Source organism: Bufo bufo, chromosome 10 (assembly GCF_905171765.1).
Source record: "Bufo bufo chromosome 10, aBufBuf1.1, whole genome shotgun sequence".
NCBI classification, from domain to species: domain Eukaryota; kingdom Metazoa; phylum Chordata; class Amphibia; order Anura; family Bufonidae; genus Bufo; species Bufo bufo.
Window position 1 is genome coordinate 20,599,046 of NC_053398.1, and position 27,882 is coordinate 20,626,927.

Here is a 27,882-nt window from a genome sequence, read left to right on the forward strand (position 1 = left end):
GAGCACAGCGCCGTATATAGTATAGTGGTTGTGCTTGGTATTGCAGCTCAGCCCCATTCACTTGAATCATACTGAACTGCACGTAGGCCACGTGAACGATGAACGTCTCTGGCCTAGGAAGAGGCCTATTCAAACAGCTGATTGCCGGGTGTCGGACCCCACGATTACATGTTGATTTCAGTCAATATCAAAATCCCGGGAAATCTGTTTAAGGACATATAAAAATGGCACTAAATCCACTTGGCAGATTTTGCAGGTAAAACCTGCATGGATGAAAAGGGTCATCGTAATGGAGGAGAAGGTTAGGCTTTCATGTGGTGTCTACTGTTATCCTCAGTTTCCACATGTAGATTTTCCCGCAGATACCTTCACGCTTCTACACTGTGGGAAATATACTGTATACAGTATAACACCTTGTGGTCAACTGTATAGGAAAGCATGCTGTCCCGTCAGTACATCTCTGTGTACGATGACCATACATACTGAGCGTGGCGTGAACGGGGCCAAAGTCTGAGTTTAATGAGGTTTGAACCCACGCATAGTTCAGAATGGTTATAAAGTATCCCTTTGCTGCGCTGCGTTAATTTGTTGGAATGTGGACAGAGTCTGTTATTTCCCTGCAATTGCAGTACTGTATTTTTATTTTTCTCCCATGTGCATTTTTTGCGGATAGCACACTGACTAACTAATTCCTTTGCGGTCATGCACACGTCCGTCTAAGGGGTACTCTTTTTCATTATGGAGAACTCATGATATGCCGAGTACGCGTGCGCAGTATTGTAGACCAGGCGATGCCCCTACTATGCCAAGTAGCAGAGTACGTGTGCGCAAGTAAGTGTGTGCAGTATTGTAAGCCAGGCGATGTCTCTCTGGGTTGCTGGGAAAGATATTCCAATTAGCTTTCCTAAATCTGATGCTGGCAGGTGTTAGACATGATAATTTGCATATATTTTACCCAGAAATACAGAGGAGTGTTGTCTATCCTGCAGTAGTTGTTACGTGTATCAACCGGTCTTCATAATAGGAATAGTACCCACCCAGGGGTTCCCCCTATGGTCTTGAAACCAGAAATGTTGTTCTCATCTGGCTTTTGTCCTGAAAGAACTAGTTGCAGATGTGAGGCTGGCTTAGCTATTTTTCTGGCTTTGTTACATAAGCATGTTTAAAAGGCAGGAAGGCATCTCTGCCAAGTTGTTGTGTGAAAATAATGCAGCTCTTACATTGCTGCTGTGTTCCTACTGTATACCTACCTGCTGTGCAGCAGCAAGTCGGTATAATTATAGCTCCTATTGTCCTCCTATTCACCTGAGGGTCCATCATCAGTATAGCAAAGACAACACCTTCAGCAACTTTATTTCACTATTTTGGATCAACTTTGGGCAAATACACCTACACAGTACCCTTCAACTGAAAGTGAGAGAAGTGAATTACAACATCCTTCAAAGCTTACACCTCTCTCAATGAAAGATGCAAGCTAGTTCTCCTTCTAAAAGGATAATGGAACCGAATGTCTCAAGAGAGACTTGTCTTACTTGGTTGACTTGCCTTGTGGGGTACTATTTGGGGTGCTCTTTATCACATAGTGATCGTGTTATCGGCAGAGTAGTGGCATCGACTGGTCTACTATACTGCGCACATGTACTCGGCTCTCCATAATAATAAAGAGTTCCCCTTAGACAATGCATATATAGTTCAGAAACACACATTTCTGTACTAGTATCTCTCTCTTTCCTCCCCTCTTCCTCTCTCCCCTTTTCCCTGGATCAAAAAATTCAGCGATCGCCAAACAAAACCAATCTTGTCTGGTTCGCTCATCTCTAATAAATATATATATATATATATATATATATATATATATATATATAATACATGCCAATAACTCAGTGATTTGAATCTTAATTTTCGCTGTTTTGGAAAAAACACTTTGTCTGAATCTAGGCTTTGGCTGAATGATTTCTGTGAAGCCCTTTTGAGGCTTTGTGTGCAGCGGGCCAGACTAGAGAGTGCCCCTAAAATACTACCGCTGCATGTCAAGTACTCCCTGCCCTATTAAGTTCCCATAGTTCAAAGAAAAGAAAAACAGCCACTGGGACGGCGCCAAACTCCTGGTTGTTACTACCAGGTTTGAAAAAGAGGATAAGTAGGGGAAAAGGAAGGTTTTTGAGTAAAAAAAAAAGATAAATTAGTGAACAAAATTTAATTCTGACCTGAATAAAAGATGAAATAAAGTGAATACATGTACAATAAAAAGACTTCTTAAAAACAAAAGAGTTGACTCACTTCACTGAGGAGGAGATCAATGGGATAAACTCTAAACACCCATAGACTCAGCCTCCCCCGCCAGGATCGCTTGTAGTATCTAAGGAAAAATACGGCAGTACCAAAGGTGTTACTTCTGGTGGTTTCCTTTTATTAATATCACAGGTGGGCTCAACGCATTTTGGGGGTTCTCATATACCCCCTTCTTCCGACAGCAATAGCATCATAAACATGTGTTCCTTACCAATAGGCTTTATATACACTCAATATTTGAAGTCCACGAGGTGGAGGGAGAGACGTCACTTTTGATGTTAAAAACGGAAGTGTGCGTTCCAAGGTGGAACGCACACTGAAATCTCTTGTATTGTAATGATAAAGACCGGTATACTCTTGTCATATTGATATACATTTTGTTGCACTAATGTCGCGCGACAATTTTTATAATGGCAGTCTATGGTGTCACACTGCAACACGCAACATGCTGCGACGCAACAGTAGCAGAAAATCCATTCGAGATGGATTTTTCTGCAACTGTTGCGTCGCAGTCGCAGCATATTGCATGTTGCAGTGCGACACCATAGACTGCCATTATAAAAATTGTTGCGCGACATTAGTGCATCAAAATGTTGCAGTGTAGTTGTGCCCTATCTGTTGCGCGACTTATTGCCGTCGTGTAGACGTAGCCTTACACCTTTGGTACTGGCGTGTTTTTCCTGAGATACTACAAGCGATCCTGGCGGGGGAGGCCGAGTCTATGGGTGTCTTGAGTTTATCCCATTCATCTCCTCCTCAGTGAAGTGAGTCAACTCTTTACCTTTTGTTTTTAACAAGTCTTTTTAATGTATTCATTTTATTTCATCTATTGATCAGCTTTTATTTAGGTAAGAATTCAATTTTGTCCACTAATTAATCATTTTAGGACCTTCCTTTTCCCCTACTTATCCACTTTTTCAAACCTGATAGTAACGACCAGGAGTTTGTTGCCATCTCAGTGGCTCAGTTTTTCTTTTCTTTTTTCTTTGTACTCCTTTATGTAGTAGTTCTATCCACACATCCAGCCTCTACTGGCACCCTCCAACTCCCTACACTTTGGCACAGTTTTTTAAAACTTTTTTTTACCCCTTTGGCGCCCTGCTGTTATTCCAAGATTCTTTGGATTTTATTTCAAAAGGTTCTTTGACTAACGCTCTTTAAAAAAAAAAAATCCCCTATAAGTTCCCAGTGTCAGCCATTCTAGAAGCGACCACTTCATGACGGCGACTGCACATGATGGGAAAAGTGTCCGGATTTAATCATTGCGCAGAGCACAAATCCCTCTGTTTCCGCACAGAAAGCTTTCTCTTCCGATCTTACTTTGTGCCTTCTGTTTGGGAGCTAAAAATGAAATGGGATTTATGCGCCGAGTAAAACAGCAGTGATGAAGAACAGAATATTTATATTGGCTTTTTTATAATTTTTCCGGATTCAGCAGCCAGTTTTCCTAAGCTGCCTTTTAACGTCTCTCTACTTGCGAGCCGCTGCGTTGGTGCGCTTCATTGTTGTTTATCCGGTATGATGAAATTATAGAACATCTCCACCATGACGGACCTTATTAAATTGCGCTTTATATTTGCTGTATGCAGTGATTGTAAAGCGGTAGAAGTATGTTCCCATCATGAATATCTGTGCATCCCACGTGCTTGCCTTTAGCAGCAGCTGCCTGACACTGGTTGCCACAGTTCTCTTTGCCTTCTACTGTTATCCCGTAAGAATTTTACCCGTATATTTCCATTAGATATGTACTGGTGAGATACATTTCTCCTTCCCAAATGTATGACCTTACATTTATTGGTGATAAACACCATTTGCCACTTCTCCGCACATGGAAAGTTGAGACGTATCCCACTGTGTAGGCATGAGGTAGGTTTAGGCGTTTATTGTAAAAAGCGTCCATTGTGCAGAATACGTTTTTTTAACAGTCTTTTTTCTTCTACACTATTTCCTATTGCAAGACAAGGTGTCCTGATCGAGGCTTAAAGGGCACTCTTTGGCCTCCATCAGGCCAATGGAGCCGTATGGACACATTTGGCACACATGCCTGGAGCTTTTTGAGGCATATATGCCAAATGTAGGCTCCAAACTTGGTTAATGGGGATTTTCCCGGATTTTCATTTCGATAGTCTATCCTCAAGATAGGTCATCAATGTAAGAACGGCGGGGGTCCAACCACAGGCACGCCCACCCATCATCGGTATAAGGAAGCCACGGTGTTTACCGCTGCTATGGTGAGCACCGTGGCCTCCTCGCAGCGTACCAAGCACAGCGCAATGATTCTGTATGGGGACCAGCGATCGCAATAGCCGTCTGTGGAGGAGATCGCTGCATTTAAATGCAGCGGTCTCCTTCACTGAGCAAGTAGCCGACTGTCGGGAAGGAAAACTTCATTCCCAACAATCGGCTATACATCGGAGCGTCTAAACCTGCCTTTACAGCCAGTCGGTATGACAGAGGGATCACCTCTGCACCTAATTATTAAAAGAAAAACGTATTATACGCCAGGTTTTTGCCCCTTAAAAAAGTATACTGACAGATATTGTGGCGTACCCATAGACTTCTACGGTGCAGACGTATGAGCGGTGCATTTACAGTACGGTAGGCCACATGTTGTGAACTTGGAGGTCGACGCATACCAAAAATTGGAGGTGTTGCCCCTAGTAACTGTTCTCAGCGGCCTGTATTTTGTAACTTATGGTTGATAAAGACTGCACCTCCGTTACTTGACTGCCCTAGTTTTCGGAAATGATGTGTCACCCGCATACGTTTTTATAGATCTCATTTACTCTAAGGTACAGATAGATGTTCTCTGTAGGGTCCATGAGTTTTTAACTTTTTCCATTTATTTTTTTTTTTTGGTCTCTTCAACAGCAAAAGTCGGCGTCCAGAAGGAAGTGCGCGGCGTGTAAGATAGTGGTTCACACTCCCTGCATTGAGCAGCTGGAGAAGGTGAGGAGTGTCCTAATTTCTCATGTAATCCCAGCAGAGACTCGTTTCTTCAGCTCAGCTTGTTCTTTCCTTGCAGATAAATTTCCGATGTAAGCCATCATTCCGTGAATCTGGTTCTCGCAATATACGGGAGGTAGGAGAAACGCTTATTTGTTTTTTGTTTAGTCCCAGCATTCCTAAAAAGGGTTATTGCTCTGAGCAATACCACGGGGTGTCCCACCGCTGACACCTCCTAGCGATCAGCTGTTTTCTGGCAGGAAGTCTTCGGTGGTTCTGCAGCACCCCCACAGGGGAAAGGAAGAATTACACATTTCCCATTGAGATTAATAGCTTGTACGTACAATGCACACAGATGTGTCGATGTTCTATAGGGTGAGATTGGGTTTACACTCTATGACTACCACGTTAGAATAAAACTCTGCCCAGTCACATCGGCCGCACTGTTTTACTGGTGCAGGGGCTTGCTCACGTGTGCCTGGGCCGACGTGGGTGGGCAGAGTGTCATCCGTATATAGCAGTGGACCCATGTAAACCCAGCCTAAAAAAAAGCTCTTTGTATCTACTCCCTGCCTTGTCTAATAGAGGAGGGTCCTTCATTAAACGATATAAACTAGTTGCCTGTAACTATAGGTACTAACGGAGATGACCTTAAAAGAGAAACCCCACCTTACTCCTTTTTAGATGGGAATGTTGCACTCTTTCTAACTATAGCATGTGCGCCTATTTGTCCGTTCCTTTTTTGGCGTATAAAGTGTCTTAAAACTACGACACTCAGGGGGTGGCGTATTTTTTGTCCACATGTGTATGATTTTTTTTTGGTGCAATTGAGATTTGATTGGCGCACTTTTTCAGATGTGTTCCACATTGTAATCTTTGACCTTTTGCAAACAGCTTTTTGTCTAATAAACTTAAAATTTTACGGTCATTTTTTTTTTTTTTTGCGAATGTATAGGGACAGGCAACATTTTTCTAATATTCTAATATACTTATGTGGGGAAAACCTTTATTTATAGTAGAAAACTAGGGTTGAAATGTCCTTTAGCAGCGATCTTTTTCGGAGCCGCTGCTAAGGGACATCCGTCTTCCTAAAAGCACAGTGCTGTATTACGGAGACCGGCTGGGAGCTGGTGGGCGTCTGTCTGCGCTGCTCTCCCATATAGTACTGGGCCATTTAGTTATTATAGATGAGATGTATATTAATATAGAAATAAATCTCTTTCCTTTCTTCTTGCTCACTGATCAGCGTGGCCAGCAGTGTCGGTGAGCTCTTCTTCTGTACCCCCGGCACGCTGTGTGAGTAACCAGGACATATCACATATGTTGCAGGCCAAATATTTGTCCCACACATAGGCTGCCTTTTATATGAGTAATGGATGCGCCAAAAACAACCTGGACCACATAGACACTTGGCGGCATGAGCTACATTAATAAATTTAGGTTCAATGGTCTTGCACCACAATTTCTAAGTACTATCAGGCGTAAAACACCTGCGCTGCAGACAAAATACGTTTAAGAACAGTTGTTCGCCAAATAATAATAAATCAAACCCTAAATGCGTGCACACGATGGGGAAAAGAAAGGGCAGAAAATGACGGAGAAGAAGGCGAGCTTAATAAATGTGCCCCATTGACTTTTACTTGATTTACATATTTCTGTTTTTATTTTTCATTTTGGAAATCTGAAAATTCTGAAAAGTCACTTGAGTTTTGACTGGAGTGATTTTTATTTTATTTTATTTTTTAAAGCAAACTTTTCAATTTCTCTCCCCTCTCTTAGCCAGTAATTGTTCGGCATCATTGGGTACACCGAAGACGTCAAGCGGGGAAATGCCGGCAGTGTGGAAAGGTGAGGTTCAGCAGGAATATGTGCTCGTTGCTGGGTCATGTAGATTGCTTAATTTTGAGATAAACCCATGAGGATTGCATGAGGTTTTCCTGTAAGGTGGTAAAGGGTAATCGTTGTGGACAGAAAATCCTATAACGTTCCATTTTTACAATCTGTACTTGCTGTCAATGAATGGAAACAGTCATTATTTTTTAAAGGGCATCTGTCAGCAGATTTGTACCTATGACACTGGCTGACCTGTTACATGTGCAATTGGCAGCTGAAGGCATCTGTGTTGGTCCCATGTTCCTATGTGCCTGCATTGCTGAGAAAAATGATGTTTTATTATATGCAAATGAGTCTCTAGGAGCAACGGGGGCGTCGCCGTTACACCTAGAGGCAATGCTCTCTCTGCAACCTCCGCACTTTGATTAACTTTAGGGGGAGTCAGGGCTACGTGTGATCACATTAAGGGTCCATTCACACGTCCGTAAGTGTTTTGCGGATTCGCAAAACACTGACACCTGCAATGTGCGATCCGCAATTTGCGGACCGCACATCACAGACACTATAATAGAAAATGCCTTTTCTGGTCCGCAATTGCGGACAAGAATAAGACATGTTCTATTTTCTTAAGGAACGGAATTTCGGATCCCGAAAACGGATGCGGATCCCGGAAATGCGGATTCCCATCCGTTCCAGCCCCATTGAAAGTGAATGTGGACCCAAATTACGGACGTGTGAATGGACCCTTAGACTGCTTGGCCCTGTCAATCAAAGTGCAAAGGGCGTGACAGTTGCACAGAGAGCAGAGCTTCTAGTTGTAACGGTAACGTCTCTGTTGCTCCTAGAGGCTCATTTACATATATTAAAACATGCACTTAGAAGCTATGTGACACTGGCGCTTGTACTAATAACTATATCTATCTGTCGCTGCGGTGCCGCTATTGCTGCAAATAATCTAAAACATCAAAAAGTACAAATTGGTCCTGCGCGACTCTAACCCCACACCTATTCAGACACCTTAGATAGAGGTATACGTGCGTACACAGCATGAAGCCAAGTATGTAACTTACTGAGCTCCGCTCTCACTCGCTGCCCGTGTTGCTCCTCTATTATATTGGTGTTTATTATCGGGGCGGGATAGAAGGTCCTATCAACTAGTGTAAAACAGAGTGTGCCCTGGCCGGTGGCGCCACTCTAGATCCTATCCACTTACTCACGCTCAAACAGAGCGCCTAGTGACGTCACTTATTGAGTACGGATGCTTGAGAGTGTAAAAAAAAATCCGACGCGTTTTGGATACTACGATATCATTAGTCAGGGATGTGCACTGACTCTCCTGCTGTTCCTTGTATAAGCTGCTCTTCCCATTTTAACCCTTAATGCACCTTGCACTGTCTGATACTTAGAACTGCTGCATTTCCTGCCATGGTCCCATACTGTACCTCCACCTTTTATAGGGGTATGCTCTACTGCATGCTGTTTTATGGAGGTCTTCATTCCTAGAGAAGAATACAGTGCTTTTCAGAAGAGCCACAAGCGACTACTGATTCACAGCACAGATCTATAGCCATATAGAGTCCGTGCATGTAGTTCGCTGCTTGCATGGGCCCTTAGAATAATTTTTTGCCCAGGTAGCTTGTGTTCTCCACCAGATCTGACATGGCATATATAGAAATTAGGGACACTATTATTAGGTGCCCTAGAAAGTATGCCGAGAAGGCCATCAACATCCCTAAGGCCTATTGCACACGACCGTATGGCTTTTTCAGTGTTTTGCGATCCGTTTTTCACGGATCCGTTGTTCCGTTTTTTGTTTCCGTTGTGTTTCCGTTTCTGTTCCGTTTTTCCGTTCCGTTTTTCCGTATGGCATATACAGTATACAGTAATTACATAGATAAAATTGGGCTGGGCATAACATTTTCAATAGATGGTTCAGCAAAAAACGGAACGGAAACGGAAGACATACGGATGCATTTCCGTATGTGTTCCGTTTTTTTGCGGACCCATTGGCTTTAATGAAGCCACGGACTGTGATTTGCGGGCAATAATAGGACATGTTCTATGTTAAAACGGAACGGAAAAACGGAAATACGGAAACGGAATGCATACGGAGTACATTCCGTTTTTTTTTTGCGGACCCATTGAAATGAATGGTTCCGTATACGGACCGTATACGGAACGCAAAAAACGTCCAGTAAACGGGAAAAAAAAACGTCCGTGTGCAATAGGCCTAAGGTTGTATTCAGAAGTTGCAGGTTGAAGAGCGGTGAAAAACAGCATGTTGTTTTGCTGAGGCTTGCCATGAGGCGTAGCTATAGGGGAAGCTGCAGCTTTGGGGCCCTGACCCAGAAGGGGCCCATCCAGGAGGAGGAGGACTAAAAGATTTGGTCAGGGCCCCCTCAACAGTATTACACAATGAAATGATATACAGTGACAGTATAGACAGTGTAGGAAACGGATGGAGCAGCTGCCGGGCCTGGTCTGAGAGAGCGAACTTTACTAGCCACAGGAATGGGGGCGGCATGAAAGGAAGGGGTCGCTAAAAAATTACTGTGGGATGGAGCCCCATTCAAAAATTTGCTGTGGGGCCCAGTCATTTCTAGCTACGCCACTGCCATGAGGGTTTTTAAAGGGGGATCACAATTTCTTCCTAAGGACGCCTTCACTCGGGACGGATTTTGTGGCAGAAAATTCCACGACTGAAAATCAGCCGCGTGGGAAGGCCCCCCCCCCCCCCCCCCCCCCCTAACTTTTCACCTGTAAAAACGTGTGGCCAATTGCTGCAAATCAAAATGGATTTGAAGGGCATGGAGAAGTTGGTTAGAAATCTAAAGTGTATAGCCATTTCTCATTACAACCACAGAAGTCTCATGATACCTAGGTCTTTATCAATCGTATTTGTTTGTCATTGTAATGCATTATATGCCACAAAAGTTCATTTGATCTTTTCAGGGGTTCCAGCAAAAGTTTGCCTTTCACAGCAAAGAGATTGTTGCCATCAGCTGTTCGTGGTGCAAACTGGCAGTGAGTTTTGTGATTGTCTGCTTTTCGTGTCACTGGTTTATATATATATATATATATATATATATATATATATATATATATATATATATTAGCACTATTATCGTATTTTTCGCTCTATAAGACACACCAGACCATAAGAAACACCTAGGATTTAGAGGAGAAAAATAAGAAAAAATATTTTTCATCAGACCCCCTTTGGAGACCTCAAATCAGACACCCAAGCTTCATCATACTACAGATCAGACCCCATTCCTACTTAGACCTCAGATCAGACCTCCCATTCCTCCTTGGATTAGACTCCCATTCCTCCTCAGAGCTCAGATGAACTCCATCAGACAAAAAATAAAAAAATGAATTAACTCCTGCATTAGACTGCCATGACACTTACTGCTCCCTGGTCTTTTGCCAGCCTAGTGCTGCACTGAACTGACGTCGAACAGAGTAAGGTCATAATGTGCACTTATAGGCGTCAGTCCTGATTCTGTATGCAGTGAAGAAGACCAGAGAGCGGTGAGTACAGCCAGCGCAGTGCTACACTCATCACTCCCTGCGTTTTGCATGCTGATGACCGCTTCCATAATGGAGGTGATCATTAGTATTTGCTCCATAAGATTCACTTCCACTCCCCCTCTTTTTTTGGGGGGGGGGGGGGGAAGTGTTTCTTATGGTGCAAAAAATATGATAAACGCAATTTTGTGGAATTTTATTTATTGAGAAATTAATCAGCGCAGAATTTTGGACCTAAATAGAACATAATGACAAAAAGTGGAAATTCTTAAAAAAAATTCGGGAGTTAATATTGCCCTCACTTTGGCCCCATACAAACCATAATCCACCAAGAAAACGGAAGGATAGGATCCGACGCTTAGTGGACATTTTTTGCCAATCACCTGCATTAATGAGACGTCTCCCTGTCTATTACCAGACCTCAGTTCCTCTTTTTCTTGTATTTTACGTGCCATTCACTGCTCCTGACTATACACCTTCTCACCCCCTCAGTACCACAACAAAGTCTCATGCTTCATGCTGCACCACATAGAGGAGCCCTGTTCTTTAGGGGCTCACGCTGCTGTCATTGTGCCCCCTACATGGATTATTCGAGTGCGCCGACCACAGGTAAGTGACCTCTCGCTCCCTCTTCCTTGTCATTACTTGACATTCTTCTGTTCTTATTTTCTGTTGTAATTCCTTGCAGAGCTCAATCAAATCCAGCAAGAAGAAGAAGAGACCGTCATTCAAGAGGAAACCCAGCAAGAAGGGAGCTGAGGTGGGCTTGATAATATTAGAATAGGACTTTCAAAGGGTTTTCCCATTATAACAGCTTGTCACCTATCCACCATAAGTATCTGATCAGTGGGGGTCTGACCGCTAGGGCCCCTATTGATCTCAAGAATGGGGATCTGAGTACCCTGAGTGAATGGTGTGATGGTCACACAAGGTGCTGCCACTTTATTCATCTCTGTGGGATTGTAGGAGATACCTGAGGGCAGCACTTGGTCATCCCCTGCAGTCCATATGGAGCAGCAGAGTGCCTGCGTGACCATCACCCCATTCCTTGGGGATCCCTGTTCTCCAGATTGATGGGTGTCCCAGCTGTCGGACCGCTTTTGATTGTTAGGTTCTCGCCTGTTGAAGTGGGTCCTCTAAGCAGCTTTTCCATAAAAGCAGATCTTGAGTAGAGAAACAAATGTAGCAGAGCAGAGAGTGCAAAACTGTAAATCTGATGCAACTGTCTAACATAGGTCTGGAGTAGCGGAGCGGTTGTGTCCGTATTTGCTGAAGACCACTAAAGTGGAGAGATGTATTTAAATTGTAGCAGTCAATTGGAGACAGGTACAACAGAGTTGGTTTAGCTGAGCTGAATAGCCGAACTGATGCAGCGGAGTGCAGTTGCTGAGTTGATCTAGCAGATACAATGTGGCTGCGTTGCGCAATCAGATACGCTGATGGGCAGGGATGCCACAAACGTCACGAATCATATAGTCCAGCTGGGTGACGTCGTCATCATTGTGCGTTGGGTAGCTATGGCAAGCCGAAGCGCAGGAGCAGAGCCATCCAAAGATCAGGAGTAGTGTTGAGCGAACTTCTGTTTTAAGTTCGGCGTCTAAAGTTCGGCTTCCGGTTAGCGGAGAATCCCGATATGGATTCCGAATTCCGTTGTGGTCCGTGGTAGCGGAATCAATAATCGGCCATTATTGATTCCGCTACCACGGACCACAACGGAATTCGGAATCCATATCTGGATTCTCCGCTAACCGGAAGCCGAACTTTAGACGCCGAACTTAAAACAGAAGTTCGCTCAACACTAATCAGGAGCGCAGTAGCATACAGCGCTGGATCTGGAACAGATAAGTAGTACTGATCAGATACCACCTGTCCTTTGTATAGTTCATAAGTTGTTACGGTGGAGTTTATGATTGTATTTTGCTCATTATTTTTTCAATTGGCCTTTATTAAAAATATTGAGCTGTTCTGTCACTGTTTTTCTAGCTGTGTGATTGGTACTTTCACTTTGTGCCAGTCATCTAATGAACTTTATCTCTAAACTACTGGGATGTCATAAACACTTATTTAAGCCACATTTTTTATCAGTAAGATAAGAACTGAGCTATAATGATTGTTTAGAACGTCAGAGAGCAGAGATAAATAGCTGTCAGCTCCTAGTCTGACGGAAAAGACAAAAAATCCAAAGGGTGCTTCTAGAGCATCTCAGCTCTGTACAGAAAAAAAGGCTCTATATTTTTAATAAAGACCAATTAAAGAATATATTTTTAGCTCAAAATGAATGCAATGCAATAATTTAAAACAAATGCCCCCAAAGGTGTACATAGCCTTTAAGCCAGTGCAGGCTAGGTCCAGTACCTGAATAACTGTGATAACTCTGTCTCTTAGGAGCCTAGGATGCGACCCTTCATCATCAGACCTGCCCCATGCCCTCTCATGAAACCCGTGCTCGTGTTTGTGAACCCGAAAAGTGGAGGAAATCAAGTGAGGAGCCTTACTACACCTTACACGCCTTATTTCTTTACTTGCTAAATGTATAAATATAAAATGAGACAACTAGGATTGATGTGCTGTGTGCTGGAGGCAATATGGGACCTGCAGCTCCATTTGCTGCCTAAGCTTAGAGGTAAAACCCTCCAGGGAAGATATAGATATGCAAAAGTATGCCAGTAGGACCGAGGGAAAAAGTGAGGAGATCTCGGTTGGTAAACGAGAAGACTCTCCATAAAGGAGCTGTTTGGTTAGAGAAGCATTTACGGAAACCACTGTTGGGTCCTTATGAGTTAATAGATTGAGGGGAGAGGGGGATCCCTGGCTTTTACATTGACCGCAGGTCGGAGAAACCTGCTACATAGAGCTTTAATGTAGATAGCCCATTTTCAGCGAATACCATGTAATTACTTAAAAGGGTTCTGCAGTTTTTTTAAACTGATGATCTATCCTGTCTGGATAGATCATCAGCATCTGATTGGCGGGGGTCCGACACCTGGGACCCCCGCCGATCAGCTGTTTGAGAAGGCAGAGGCGCTGGCAGTAGCACCGTGGCCTTCTCGCTGTTTAACGCAGGCCCAGTGACGTCACGACTAGTATCACTGGCCTGGGCGCGGCTAAGCTCCGTTCAGTTTAAAAAAACTGCAGAACCCCTTTAATTCACCTGTGGTGGCGCTGCAGGGAAATTGAATCCCCTACAGATTCCGGCTGATGGCTTGGGGTCCTAGCAGCAAGACACAATGAGATCAGTCTAGAACCCTTTTAACAAAAAAGGATTGTAAGAAAACAACCCCTTTAAGGCTACTTTCACACTAGCGTTCGGGTGTCCGCTCGTGAGCTCCGTTTGAAGGGGCTCACGAGCGGCCCCAAACGCATCCATCTGGCCCTAATGCATTCTCAATGGAGGCGGATCCACTGAGAATGCATCCGCCTGCCAGCGCTCAGCCTCCGCTCCGCTCAGTGAGCGGACACCTGAACGCTGCTTGCAGCGTTCGGGTGTCCGCCTGGCCGTGCGGAGGCGAGCGGATCCGTCCAGACTTAGAAAATTTTCTAAGTTATAATGCAGACGGATCCGTTCTGAACGGATGCAAACGTCTGCATTATCAGAGCGGATCCGTCTGATGAAACATCAGACGGATCCGCTCCGAACGCTAGTGTGAAAGTAGCCTTAGTTTGCTTAATCCCTTTCTACCCTGCACTATTATGTCGCTTCAAGTACTTTCTTTAAGGGATTTCCTGGTGTTTAATATTGATGGCCTATACTTAGGATAGCTCATTAGTACCTGACCACTGGGTGTCCGATAATTGGCACCCCCGCTGATCAGCTGTGTGAAGAGGCTGCTGTGTTCCAGTGAGCGCTGCAGCCCCCTTGCGCCTTACCAAGCACAACAACATCCCTTTCACTGCCACGGCCTCTTTAACCTGTAGAGGACCCCCAGGCGCAGATGTCCGTGACTTAAGGACCAGCATACATGTACGGCGCTGTGATAGGGCGCGGCAGGGGTCCGGTAGTCACTGATATCCGGACTCCTGCTGCAGGCGCCGACATCGGTGAAATCACTGATGCCGGCGCATTAACCCTTGATGTGCCGCAGTCAGTGCTGACTGCGGCACGTGCGATGTCTGTGCGGGGATCAGAGCTTCCATCGGGTCCCCGTGCTGCTGTGACGGGGACCCGATGGCAGGGAAGGCAGCCCGATGCCTTCCTTCGGCCTCGTGGCTGCCTTCCGGGAGAGCCTGTGAGATCCAGTCCCCTGGATCTCACAGACAAGCAGGCTGTAAGTGTACTACAGTGTGTAATACACTTACAGCAAATGCATCACAATACAGAAGCATTGTGATGCATTGTAAAGGGGATCAGACCCCCAAAAGTTGAAGTCCCAGAGTGGGACAAAAAATAAAGTTTAAAAAAAAAAGTTAAAAAAATTAAGTTTTATAAAAAAAAAATTAAGTTTCAAGTAAAAAAAACAAAACGTCCTTTTCCCAAAATAAAGTTTAAAAAAAATTGTAAAAAATAGGGTAGACATATTAGGTATCGCCACGTCCGTATCGACCGGCTCTATAAAAATATCACATAACCTAACCCCTCAGGTGAACACCGTCAAAAAAATAAAATAAAAACTGTGCTAAAAAAAATTGTATTTTTGTATTTTTTGACGGTGTTCACCTGAGGGGTTAGGTTATGTGATATTTATTATATAGCTGGCACCCTGCTCTCACTGCCTGAAACAGAGATAACTCTGATCCCGGCAGATGAACCCCTCAGATGCTGAGATCCATAACCACCCCAGCATATGAGCAATTAGAGGGAGGGGGGTGCTGGGTGTCGTGACCCTGATGTTGAGGCCTGCAATATGTAATACAGAAATATGTTATTATAAAAGCAGATTTGTAAAAAGTTGTTAAGACTTTGGGTTCTCCAAGATTTTCTAAGCTGCAGGGTTTGTCCAGATGTCTTGACAGTCTTGATGTATGTTGTGTAGTATTGGGGGGGGTGCGCACTGTCTGCAGTCTGATAAATTTGGTGCCTATCCTTAATAGGGTGTGAAGATCCTTCAGTCCTTTATGTGGTATCTGAATCCACGGCAAGTGTTTGACCTAAGCCAAGGTGGTCCAAAGGAAGCGTGAGTATTCACATTTGACTAGTTCATGCATTACTCATCGGCGTGTGAAAGTGCCCGAATGTAAAATGTCATTTAGTATTAATGCAAGACTGGAATGCAGTTGGTGTCAGTCTGTGGGTCTGGACATATGGAAGTGTTTACCATTTACATTAAAATCCATACGTCTTACATATGGGTAGTGTGGTATTAAAGACGTCGTTTGAGATGAGAAAAAGAGTGTGACCTTTTCGTTGCAGGAAACAGTGCCACTTTTGCCTGTAGGTTGTGTTTGGTATTGCAGCTCTGAGTTGAGTCCTATACAAGTTAATGAGGTTGGGCTCCAATACGGGGCAAGGCCTATTGGCAAAAGGGGCGCTGTTTCTGGGAGTAAAAAAAAAAGGCATACCCCCTTTTTTTTTTTCTTCTAATCTCAGGTGTAGCTCCAGTTACATGTTTCACTTTATAGGGCATAGTTTCCTAATACGCATGCAGTGACCTGGCAGAGTTCTCGTTAGTGACCGGCATCCTGCGTTCAGTGTCTTATATCAGCCTGCAGTTGGCTAATGGGGCCCTTATTGGATGGGCAGTCTTTGCTGCAGTAATTGCATGTATACACTACTCACAAAAAGTTAGGGATATTTGGCTTTCGGGTGAAATTTATGGAAAACGTTAAAAGTTCCCGCTCCAGTGATAATATATAATTAAAGCAGAATAATTCAAGTAGAAGCAGCAATGGAGATTTCCTCATCTCAAACAATTTATTGACACAAAAGCCGACCCCAGTGCTGGGTATACCCCCACAAAAATGTTAGGGTCTCAATAACTTGTCTTGTGGCCTTGAGCATCAATTACAGCTGGACACCGACGTCTCCTGCTGTTCACAAGTCGACTTATTGTCTGCTGAGGCATGGCACCCCACTCTTCTTGAAGTTTGGCCCTCAGGTCATTAAGGTTCTGGAGTACAGAGTTACGAGCCTTCTACACGGCGACTCGGCTGATCCCATAGGTTTTCAATGGGATTCAGGTCTGGAGAAAGTGCAGACCACTCCATTTGAGGTCCCTCAGTCTCCAGCAGCCGTTCCCTATTGATGTGACCTCGATGAGCTGGAGCTTTGTCCTCCATGAAGATGAAATTAGGCCTGTGTTGTTCATGCAGAAGCACAATGACTGGATTAATGATGTTCTTCAAGTAGTATGGGCTTGTCACTGTACCATTCACACCTGTCCGCACTGTAACACCACCACCACCAAAGGCTCGTCTGGTGACTACAGTGGGTGATGCAGCGCTCTCCAGGACGTCTCCAACGTCGTTGGCGGCCATCATTTCTGCTCAGCGTGAATCGACTTTCATCAGTGAACAGCACTGAGGCCCACTGGTCCCTCATCCAGCGTAGATGCTCCCCGGCCCATGCAAGACGATGACGCCTGTGGTCAGGTACCCTTGCAGGTCGTTTAGAACGCAGACCACGCTGATGTAAACACTTTTGAGTGGTCTGACGTGACACTTGGGTGCCTCACACCTCCCTTAAATGTGCCTGGAATTGTATGGCACCCAGCATCCGGATCTGCAGGGCATTGTTCACAATGAAGCGGTCATCAGTGTGGCATGTGGCCAAAGGACGTCCACTTCTCTGCCTTTCTGTGACTCTTCCAGTCTCCCCGTATCTATGATATGACCTCCTGATGACACTCTAAGCTCAGTTGCCACTTCCATCTGAGAACATCCTGCTTGAATTCTCGCAATGGCTCATACACCTTTTTATGATGTATATTGCTCATGATACTCAGAATGCCATTATACCTTATATTCTAAGTAAAGTTTGAATAAAAAAATCCCCATAAAAATGTAATTCAAACAATAGGTCATTTTCTGATGACACATCCCTTTTAAAACAAACTTTCCGGCTGACCTAGCCCTGAAACTGATCTGCTGCTATTTATGTGGAAGAGTGTGGTCACAAAGCACCATGTGGTTATGTAACAAGCTGCTCACCCTCTCTGACACCTCTCTGCACAGTGTGATTTTACACCTCCAACTATAGAAATGGTTATTGCTCAATTTACTGAAAAATTAACCCATGAATCAGACGCCTCTGCCTATGAACACTGGGTCTATATGTATACGCTGCAGTAGGAATCTGCGGTATGTTTCTGGTTCTTCCATAAACGCGTTAAAATTGGGCTTACCTTCCTGTCTTGCACATGCCTGAAGATCCATTTCCTTTAAAGGGGTCGACTCACTTCAGTAAATTGCATTTATCATGTAGAGGAAGTTAAGACAAGGCACTAATGTATTGTGACTGTCCATATTGCCTCCTTTGCTGGCTGGATTCATTTTTCCATCGCATTATACACTGCTCGTTTCAATGGTCACGACCACCCTGCAATCCATCAATGGTGGTCATGCTTGCACACTATAGGAAAAAGCACCAGCCAGTGTGCGCTCCCATGGTCCCGGCTACCAGAGAGGCTGGCACTTTTTCCTATAGTGTGCAAGCACGGCCACCGCTGATGGGCTGCAGGGTGGTCGTAACCATGGAAATGAGCAGTGTATAATGTAATGGAAAAATGTATCCTGGCAGTCAAGAAAGCAATATGGACAATTACAATAAATTACTAAGTGCATTGTACTAACTTCCTATAATAAATGCTATTTGCTGAAGTATTCCAGGATTTTAATATTGATGACCACTAGCTAATTGGTGTGGATCTGACAACCCGGTACCTCAGCCGATCAGCTGTTTCAGAGTAGTGACGGCATCGGCACTATCCAGCTCTATCCATTGTGCAGAGGACGGAGATTGTAACTGCAGCGTTGCTTCATGTCACTTCAGTGGGAGCAGTGCTGTGGCTGTCAGCTCCGTCCGCTGCACAATGGACAGAGTTTTGTAGTTCCGACACTCAGCTGATCGGTGGGGGTGCAGGGTATCGGACCCCGACGATCAAATATTGATGGCCTGTCAATAAAATCACAGAAAACAGATAATAATGCACTAACACAACAGATGCAAGCATTATATATGGATTAAGCCCTCGCTCTGATATGATGAAATCCGAGACTCTTGAGTCAATATATTTTGATAAAAACTCATCTGTGCCCGCCTACCAGCGCCACGGTGATCTCAGTCAGGCAGGTCCTACTCTAAACTTATCTATGCCGTATGGGCATCTACATTCAGCAGAGCAGACCCTGCACATATAGTGTGCTGCTCTTAGTCACCTCTATGTGCATTCATCCGATGAGAGGAGGAGCAAGCACAGCTATATGTACCACCTTAATCAAGGTCTCCTGTGGGATAGGTGGGGCAAAAAGTGCACAAAAATGCTACTCCCCAGATAATAGGAGAGCATTCACACTTGAAGGTCCACATATTTATTTATCATGTTGTGCAGGATGTTTTTATCTTAGTTTATCTTCTCTCTCTGATTTTTGCTTAGTCTGTCCTGAGGATAGGCCATCAGTAGTAAAATTCTGGACAAGGTTCTTTAGACGTCAAAGTGGTCGGGTACCCACCCATCGGACATATTTGGCATATGCTAGCGGGACGCCCCGAGACAACCACTTTAAAAATATTCCTATATATATAATATATAATCAGTTTCACATCTCAGGTGCAAATGTTTAGCTGATACAGTGCCTGACTGCTACAGCCCTCCATATGGGGTTGCAGGCAGATTTGGTGTCCTGACAACCATTCTGTGTCGGATTTCTCGGGTCTTTAACTCAAGGCCAAGCTTGCAGTTATTCTAAAGGCATAAAATGTGTAAAGCGAATTAGGAATACATCCATTGCGTTTCTTCACAGCTTCTTCTATCTTTTACTGGTTTTCTAGTTTTATGTACATAAACAATCATCATTGCATATTGAAAAAATCTGCCTTTTTCAAATACGCTTTGTGTTTCAGTTTGTCAGTTTTCGAGATCTCGGTTTGTTGTCTGTGAATGAAAAAATTCTTAGACTGAAAATAATTTTTCGCTGCTGAGAGTTTGATATGGTTACATAGTTAATACGGTTGAAAAAAGACATGCGTCCATCAAGTTCAACCATCGCGAATCCCAGAAGAAAGAGAGACTCAGATTGCTACATGTTTTCATAAGCATTAATGTTTTTTACTTTTAAGAATTCGTCTAAACCCTTTTTGAAACTGTCCACTGTTCCTGCTGTGACCTCTATTCCATAGATTCACAGTTCTTACAGTAAAGAAGCTTTTCTTCTCCAGTCGGAGGCAGTGTCCCCTTGTCTTTGGAGGGCATTTGACATGGAACAGTTTTCCACCATATTTTTTGTATGGCCCATTTATATATTTGTACAGGTTAATCATGTCCCCCCTTAGATGTCTCTTCTCAAGACTAAATAAATGTAATTCTTTTAATCTTTCTTCATAACTAAGACCCTCCATGCCCCTTATCAGTTTAGTCGCTCTCCTCTGTACTTTTTCCAGCTGCAGTGCGTCCTTTCTATGTACTATGGTTCTATGGTTTCAGAAATATGTCCTTTTAGTGTATTTTAGTACCATGAGTACAGTCATATCGTACTCATGGCTTGTGTGAGCTTTGTACATCTTTTTGTCTCTTCTGTGTACCGTACACTCACATCCACCCCCCTTTTATCTCCCGGCAGGTTAGAGATGTATCGGAAAGTTCCATCGTTGCGCATCCTGGCGTGCGGAGGTGATGGCACTGTGAGTCTTGTGTATCTCGGCTCGTGTTTCTCTCTGACTACTGTGCATTGTTCAGGGAAGCCGTGTGCCGGCGCGGCGTATATCGTGTTTTCTCCAGATACATCTGTGTGATTCTAGCTGAAGATCTAAAACAACGCTATCCTCAGCATCACCTGTCGTCTACTCCTTTCTGATTTCCCTATTCATAAGGAGAAATAAATAAGCCGCCTGCACATTGTCTACAAATTTTAAAGGGCATCTGTCTGCAGATTTCTACCTATGACACTGGCTGACCTGTCTGTGTTGGTTCCATGTTCATATGTGCCCGCGTTGCTGACAAAAATGAAGTTTTAATATATGCAAATCAGCCTCTAGGAGCAACGGGGACGTTGCCATTACACCTAGCGGCTCTGCTCTCTCTGCATCTGATGCGCCCTCTGCACTTTGATTGACAGGGCCGGCAGTGTAAACATTATCACGCCTGCCTGGCTGTGTCAGTGAAAGTGCAGAGAGCACGGCAGTTGCAAAGAGAGCAGAGCCTCTAGGAGTAACGTTAACATGGGACCAACACAGATGCCTTCAGCTGCCAAGCGCACATGTAACAGGTCAGACAGTGTCATAGGGACAAATCTGCTGACATATGCCCTTTAAGGTGAGGCCACGCAGGACTTACCGCTGCGGATTTCGCTTTGAAATTACTGTGGATGCTATACACAGTGCAGATTTAAAATCCGCACCACAGGTTAGTTCACACTTCAGAGGTTTTTTTAATAGAATGTTGACACGATTTATTGAAATCTCATCCATTTTGCTGGTTCTGTAAGCCTGCAGCACAAATCTGCAGGAAAAAAATCTGCAGTGTTGCATCCTGTGTGCACTTTCACATTACCATGGCCACAAACGGGCTGCATGTCCAAAATCACATGATGTAATATCATTGTTATTAGCTTGTCCGCACTTTTCAGAATTTGCAGTATAATAAAATGTTTTGTATTTCCACAGGTTGGCTGGATTCTCTCTGTGCTGGATCAGCTGCACCTTTTTCCTCCTCCACCCGTTGCCGTCCTCCCTCTCGGCACAGGGAATGACCTTGCCAGAACACTCAACTGGGGTGGGGTAAGTCCTCTCCATACTAACCTGTGTACAGCAGTGCCATCTTTAAAGGGATATTTATGGCATAGCCATAGGGTATGCCATAGATGTCTAAAGGTTTTGGCATCCCTCCTTTATACAAATACATTATAATGGAGTGGGGCCGCAACGGAAATGCAAAAATTGTGGGCGAGTTGTAATTTCCATTGATGCGATTTTGGGATATGTATGTATTTTTAATCAATTTTTATACAGATTTTTTGGAGACAAAGCAACCCTAGTAAGCGAACATCTCCTGCTGTCTCATCACCAAATGGATCTGCCTCCCACAAAATGACTGCTCAGATGACCCAGAATCTGAGGGGTTAAACATCCATGATTAAAGTTTTATCTGATAATGATGTCTGCTGTGTGAAACAGCATGCACCCACCGCGAAATGTGGCTGACATAGGGTCTGTGTTTCCTGGGCCGATCGTGGTCGTGTGGATGAGCCCTAATCGTGACTCCACTAGTAGATTCTCTCTTGAACTGTTTTAGGCCACACTTTGCTATTCAGCATTCTCCTTGCAAGAATGGGGCGCTATCCTAACGAGGTGTGATCCCACAGAACGGACTTTCCATGACTCTCATCGTCCGATTCCGTCATCTGCTCATTTGTCCTGTCTGTTTTGCTGTTCTCCTAGGGTTACACAGATGAGCCCCTCTCTAAAATTCTTAGCCACGTAGAGGAAGGATCCGTGGTCCAGTTGGACAGGTGGAACTTAGAAGTGGAGCGAAACCTCGAAGCCTTTGAAGAGGACCGAGGCGAAGGAGCAACCGATAAAGTGAGTGATGACACAGCGACGGAACAACTTTACACAGAGGCAGTGTTTTTAGAAATGAGCCTATAGGAATAATATATGATCAAGAATTAAAGGGGTGTTCCAGGATTTTAAAGGCCAGCAGTATATGATGGGCAGGGGTGCGACACCCCGCACCCCGGCCAGTCAGCTGTTTCAGAGTAGCTGCGGTACCAGAACCACAGCGCCGTCCATTGTGTAGTGGACAGAACTGGTTACTGCAGCGCTGCTCCCATTGACGTCAATAGGAGCAGCACTGCAGTAACCAGCTCTGTCTGGAGCCACTCTAAAACAGCTGGTCCCCACCAATCAGAAATGATCTGATATATTAAAATCCTGGAATACCCCTTTAAGATGAAAAGGTTGGTTTTAATATCTGCCTTTCTTCCTTCAGCTGCCTCTAGATGTCTTCAATAACTATTTCAGCCTGGGATTTGACGCTCGAGTCACTTTGGAATTCCATGAGTCCAGAGGTAAAGTCACGTACATTGTCTAGACAATATATTGCAGTTTAAGATTTTGTGTAGACCCAACCTTTCCACCATGGAGGAAAACCCCTACAAAATTTCTCGTCCTTGAAACACCTATAGCTATCGCATGTCTACTGTAATAGCTGTATTCCTAGGAAGCCCTGACTTCCCTGGTTGGGAAACATGATGCTTGGTCCTGGGCTTTAAACCTGCGCCATTATATGTGTACAGCACAGGTGTGAACCTCACGTGTCTAGCAGGAGCAGGTAGGGTCTGTGGCTGTTTACAACTGCTTCCGTCCTCTTATTTGTGGTCTACATAGTCCTCAGTCAGTGCTATTTACTGATCAGAGGCAATGCGTGAGCACAGTGTGCCCCTCTCCCGCCATGGCAGGGCTTCTGGCTCTTTGCAAACCCAGATCAACTCTGCCAGTGACTGATGTCACCACAGGGGTCTGTGGGGACATGCCAACCCAAACAATCACCATAGCCGCCCCGTAATCTATGACTATACATAATTACCTATGTATCAAAGCGACCGCAGCTAAATAGGGAACCCATTCTCGTGTTTTGTTTTAGGGTGAATTTGCAAAGGATAAGAATTAAAGAACAAAGAAAAATGACAGAGACAGTGTTCGTGTTTGGAAACCTCCATTAAAGAGGACCCGTCCCCTCCTCTGACATGTCAGTTTTCGTAACTACAGTGCTGCCCATAATTATTCATACCCCTGGCAAATTTTGACTTCGTTACTTTTATTCAACCAGCAAGAAATGTTTTGACGGGAAATTACATAGGTGTCTCCCAAAAGATAATACGACGATGTACAAGAGGCATTATTGTGGGGGGAAAAAAAAACATTTCTCCGCTTTTATTTACATTTGAGCAAAAAATACAAGATGTTCCGCACTGTGGAAAATCTCAGAGGACGTGGTCGGAAGCCAAAAGTGACACCTGTGCTGCCAGGAGGATAGTTAGAGAGGTGAAAAAGAATCCAAGGATCACCACCAAGGCCGTCCTGGTGAATCTGGGCTCTGCTGGTGGCAATGTCTCAAGGCAGACAATCCAACGGACACTGCACACTGCAGACCAAGGAGGACGCCACTTCTCCAGATAAGGCACACAAAAGCTCGCTTGGCCTTTGCAAAAGCTCATCTGGACAAAGAAGACGACTTCTGGTCTTCTGTGTTATGGTCAGATGAAACAAAAATTTTATTGTACGGTCACAATGATGTTTCCTTCATTTGGCGTAAAAAAGGAGAAGCCTTCAACCCAAAGAACACCATCCCCACTGTCAGACATGGCGGTGGGAACCTAATGCTTTGGGGGTGTTTTTCAGCTAATGGACCAGGGAACCTAAACATAGTAAACGGCACCATGAAAAAAGAGCAATACATGAGGATTCTCAACGACAACATCAGGCAGTCTGCAGAGAAACGTGGCCTTGGGCACCGGTGGACATTTCAGCATGACAATGACCCAAAACACAGCAAAAGTGGTGAAGAAATGGTTAGCAGACAACAACATTAACGTTTTGGAGAGGCCCAGCCAGAGTCCAGACTTGAACCCAATTGAGAATCTGTGGAGGGAGCTAAAGATCAGGGTGATGGCAAGAAGACCCTCCAACCCGAAAGATTTGGAGCTCATTGCTGAAGATGAATGGGCAAAAATACCTGTGGAGACATGCAAAAAGCTGGTCTGCAATTATAGGAAGCGTTTGATTGCTGTAATAGCCAATAAAGGCTTTTCTATTGATTATTGAGAAGGGTAGGAATAATTTTGGACTGGACACTTTTTGTTCAAATGTAAATAAAAGCTGAGAAATGTTTTTTTCCACAATAATGCCTCTTGTGCATCGTCTTATTATCTTTTGGGATACACCTATGTCATTTGCCGTCAAAAAATTACTTGCTGGTTGAATAAAAGTAACTAAGTCAAAATTTGCCAGGGGTATGAATAATTATGGGCAGCACTGTACTTGCACCCCCCATGTAATAACAATTCTGGAGCATCTATTTTTATGTCTCTATGTTGGGTGATTCCTGTATTATTCCTGCTGGAAGTTTACAAATAAATTGCCAGCAGTCTGCAGTAAAGGGGCCGCTGGGTGTTACCATTAGCTGGGTGTTACCATTAGCTGGGTGTTATCATTAGCGGGGTGTCTCCCTTTCTCTAGTCGTGCTGCTGGTGTCAGACTGTGCAGGGACACATCCCCAACACCCATCTGTACCTTTTAGTGCAAGCTGATGGCAATTCATAACTTCTAGTAGAAATAAGAAAGGAATGGCACAACACAGAGCCATAAGAATAGATGCTCCATTGTTATTACATGGGGATGCAAGTAGTTACTACAACAGACCGGTCAGGGCAGGTGACAGGTCTTCTCTAAGTCGTTTTCCTCTATGGGCTTACACACTGTCTACTGTGCTGTGTGTCTTGAATTACTATATATATTTGTTTATTCTATACAACCAAGTATTTAATTTGACTGGTTGGTGTGTTTTTCTTTCATCAGAGGCTAACCCTGAGAAATTTAACAGCCGATTCCGCAATAAGATGTTTTATGCTGGGGTAAGTGCGTCCTCTCATGTGGTTCATGGTGTTACTCTTTTTTTTGTGCTAATACTTACTTAATAATCATTCTTGTCTTCTCACCCAGACCGCCTTCTCAGACTTTTTGACTGGCAGCTCCCGAGATTTGGCCAAACACATCCGAGTTGTTGTAAGTCTCCTGATCATAACTTATATTTTGGTTCTGTTGGTAGAGTCCAGTGTGTACATACATTACATTACTTATCCTGTAGTGATCCTACATTACAACCTGTACTATACTCCAGAGCTGCACTCACTGTTCTCCTGGTGGACATACATTCTCACTGTGTACATACATTACTTATCCTGTACTCATCCTTAGTTACATCCTGTATTATACTCCAGAGCTGCACTCACTATTCTGCTAGTGCAGTCACTGTGTACATACATTACTTATCCTTTACTGATCCTGAGTTACATCCTGTATTATATTCCAGAGCAGCACTCACTATTCTGCTGGTGCAGTCACTATGTACATACATTACATTACTTATCCTGTACTGATCCTGAGTTACATCCTGTATTATACTCCAGAGCTGCACTCAAAGTTTTCAAAGGCTTCAGCAACTACACTGAACTTTATCTGATAATTTGCAGTCTTATGTTGTAATAACTAACCGTCCCAATGAATTATAGGCTACATTGACACAAACGTATGTTGTTTCCGTGTCTGTTCCGTTTTTTTGTGGATAGGATGCAGACCCATTAATTTCAATGTCCGCATCGGTATGTCCGTTCCGTAGCCCCGCAAAAAAAAAAAAAGGATAGGCATTGTTACAATGGATCCGCAAAAAAAACGGATGCCATACGGACGTCATCCTTTTTTTTTTTTTTTTGCAGATCCGCAATTTGCAGACTTCAAAACAGATACGGTCGTGTGAATGTAGCCTTAGGGTTGTGTCTGTCCAATAAACAAGTTAAATGTTTCCAGCAACCAGCAGAATAGTGAGTGCAGCTCTGGAGTACTATAGAGGCTGTAACTTATAGTGCATGATAAATAATAAAATTTATTTATAAAGATATTCACAGTTTTATGTAGAATTGACCATGTAAGCTGTATAATTGTGTTCCAAAGTGGACGCACACTTACGGGGGAAAGTACAGTCAGGTCCATAAATATTGGGACATCGACACAATTCTAACATTTTTGGCTCTATACACCACCACAATGGATTTGAAATGAAACGAACAAGATGTGCTTTACCTGCAGACTGTCAGCTTTAATTTGAGGGTATTTACATCCAAATCAGGTGGACGGTGTTGGAATTACAACAGTTTGCATATGTGCCTCCCACTTGTTAAGGGACCAAAAGTAATGGGACAGAATAATAATCATAAATCAAACTTTCACTTTTTAATACTTGGTTGCAAATCCTTTGCAGTCAATTACAGCCTGAAGTCTGGAACGCATAGACATCACCAGACGCTGGGTTTCATCCCTGGTGATGCTCTGCCAGGCCTCTACTGCAACTGTCTTCAGTTCCTGCTTGTTCTTGGGGCATTTTCCCTCCAGTTTTGTCTTCAGCAAGTGAAATGCATGCTCAATCGGATTCAGGTCCGGTGATTGACTTGGCCATTGCATAACATTTCACTTCTTTCCCTTAAAAAACTCTTTGGTTGCTTTTGCAGTATGCTTTGGGTCATTGTCCATCTGCACTGTGAAGCGCCGTCCAATGAGTTCTGAAGCATTTGGCTGAATATGAGCAGATAATATTGCCTGAAACACTTCAGAATTCATCCTGCTGCTTTTGTCAGCAGTCACATCATCAATAAATACAAGAGAACCAGTTCCATTGGCAGCCACACATGCCCACGCCATGACACTACCACCACCATGCTTCACTGATGAGGTGGTATGCTTAGGATCATGAGCAGTTCCTTTCCTTCTCCATACTCTTCTCTTCCCATCACTCTGGTACAAGTTGATCTTGGTCTCATCTGTCCATAGGATGTTGTTCCAGAACTGTGAATGCTTTTTTAGATGTTGTTTGGCAAACTCTAATCTGGCCTTCCTGTTTTTGAGGCTCACCAATGGTTTCCATCTTGTGGTGAACCCTCTGTATTCACTCTGGTGAAGTCTTCTCTTGATTGTTGACTTTGACACACATACACCTACCTCCTGGAGAGTGTTCTTGATCTGGACAACTGTTGTGAAGGGTGTTTTCGTCACCAGGGAAAGAATTCTTCGGTCATCCACCACAGTTGTTTTCCGTGGTCTTCCGGGTCTTTTGGTGTTGCTGAGCTCACCGGTGCGTTCCTTCTTTTTAAGAATGTTCCAAACAGTTGTTTTGGCCTCGCCTAATGTTTTTGCTATCTCTCTGATGGGTTTGTTGTGTTTTTTCAGCCTAATGATGGCTTGCTTCACTGATAGTGACAGCTCTTTGGATCTCATCTTGAGAGTTGACAGCAACAGATTCCAAATGCAAATAGCAGACTGGAAATGACCTCTGGACCTTTTATCTGCTCATTGTAATTGGGATAATGAGGGAATAACACACACCTGGCCATGGAACAGCTGAGAGGCCAACTGTCCCATTA

At 44.0% G+C, this 27,882-nt stretch overlaps 1 protein-coding gene across 9 annotated transcripts in view; it reads left to right on the forward strand.

The window, feature by feature from the left end:
* The window catches only part of DGKZ (diacylglycerol kinase zeta), a 179,420-nt gene that overhangs the window by 116,968 nt on the left and 34,570 nt on the right, over positions 1 to 27,882 (forward strand). For all 9 annotated transcript variants that reach the window (XM_040409150.1, XM_040409152.1, XM_040409153.1 and 6 more), the window contains 14 exons: positions 5,164 to 5,241; positions 5,318 to 5,374; positions 7,018 to 7,086; positions 10,024 to 10,095; positions 11,095 to 11,211; positions 11,291 to 11,362; positions 12,988 to 13,083; positions 15,631 to 15,713; positions 20,314 to 20,374; positions 21,356 to 21,469; positions 22,130 to 22,270; positions 22,680 to 22,758; positions 25,268 to 25,323; positions 25,412 to 25,474. In XM_040409150.1, the coding sequence (XP_040265084.1) occupies positions 5,164 to 5,241; positions 5,318 to 5,374; positions 7,018 to 7,086; positions 10,024 to 10,095; positions 11,095 to 11,211; positions 11,291 to 11,362; positions 12,988 to 13,083; positions 15,631 to 15,713; positions 20,314 to 20,374; positions 21,356 to 21,469; positions 22,130 to 22,270; positions 22,680 to 22,758; positions 25,268 to 25,323; positions 25,412 to 25,474 (1,158 nt within the window). The remainder of the gene's footprint in view (positions 1 to 5,163; positions 5,242 to 5,317; positions 5,375 to 7,017; positions 7,087 to 10,023; positions 10,096 to 11,094; positions 11,212 to 11,290; positions 11,363 to 12,987; positions 13,084 to 15,630; positions 15,714 to 20,313; positions 20,375 to 21,355; positions 21,470 to 22,129; positions 22,271 to 22,679; positions 22,759 to 25,267; positions 25,324 to 25,411; positions 25,475 to 27,882) is intronic.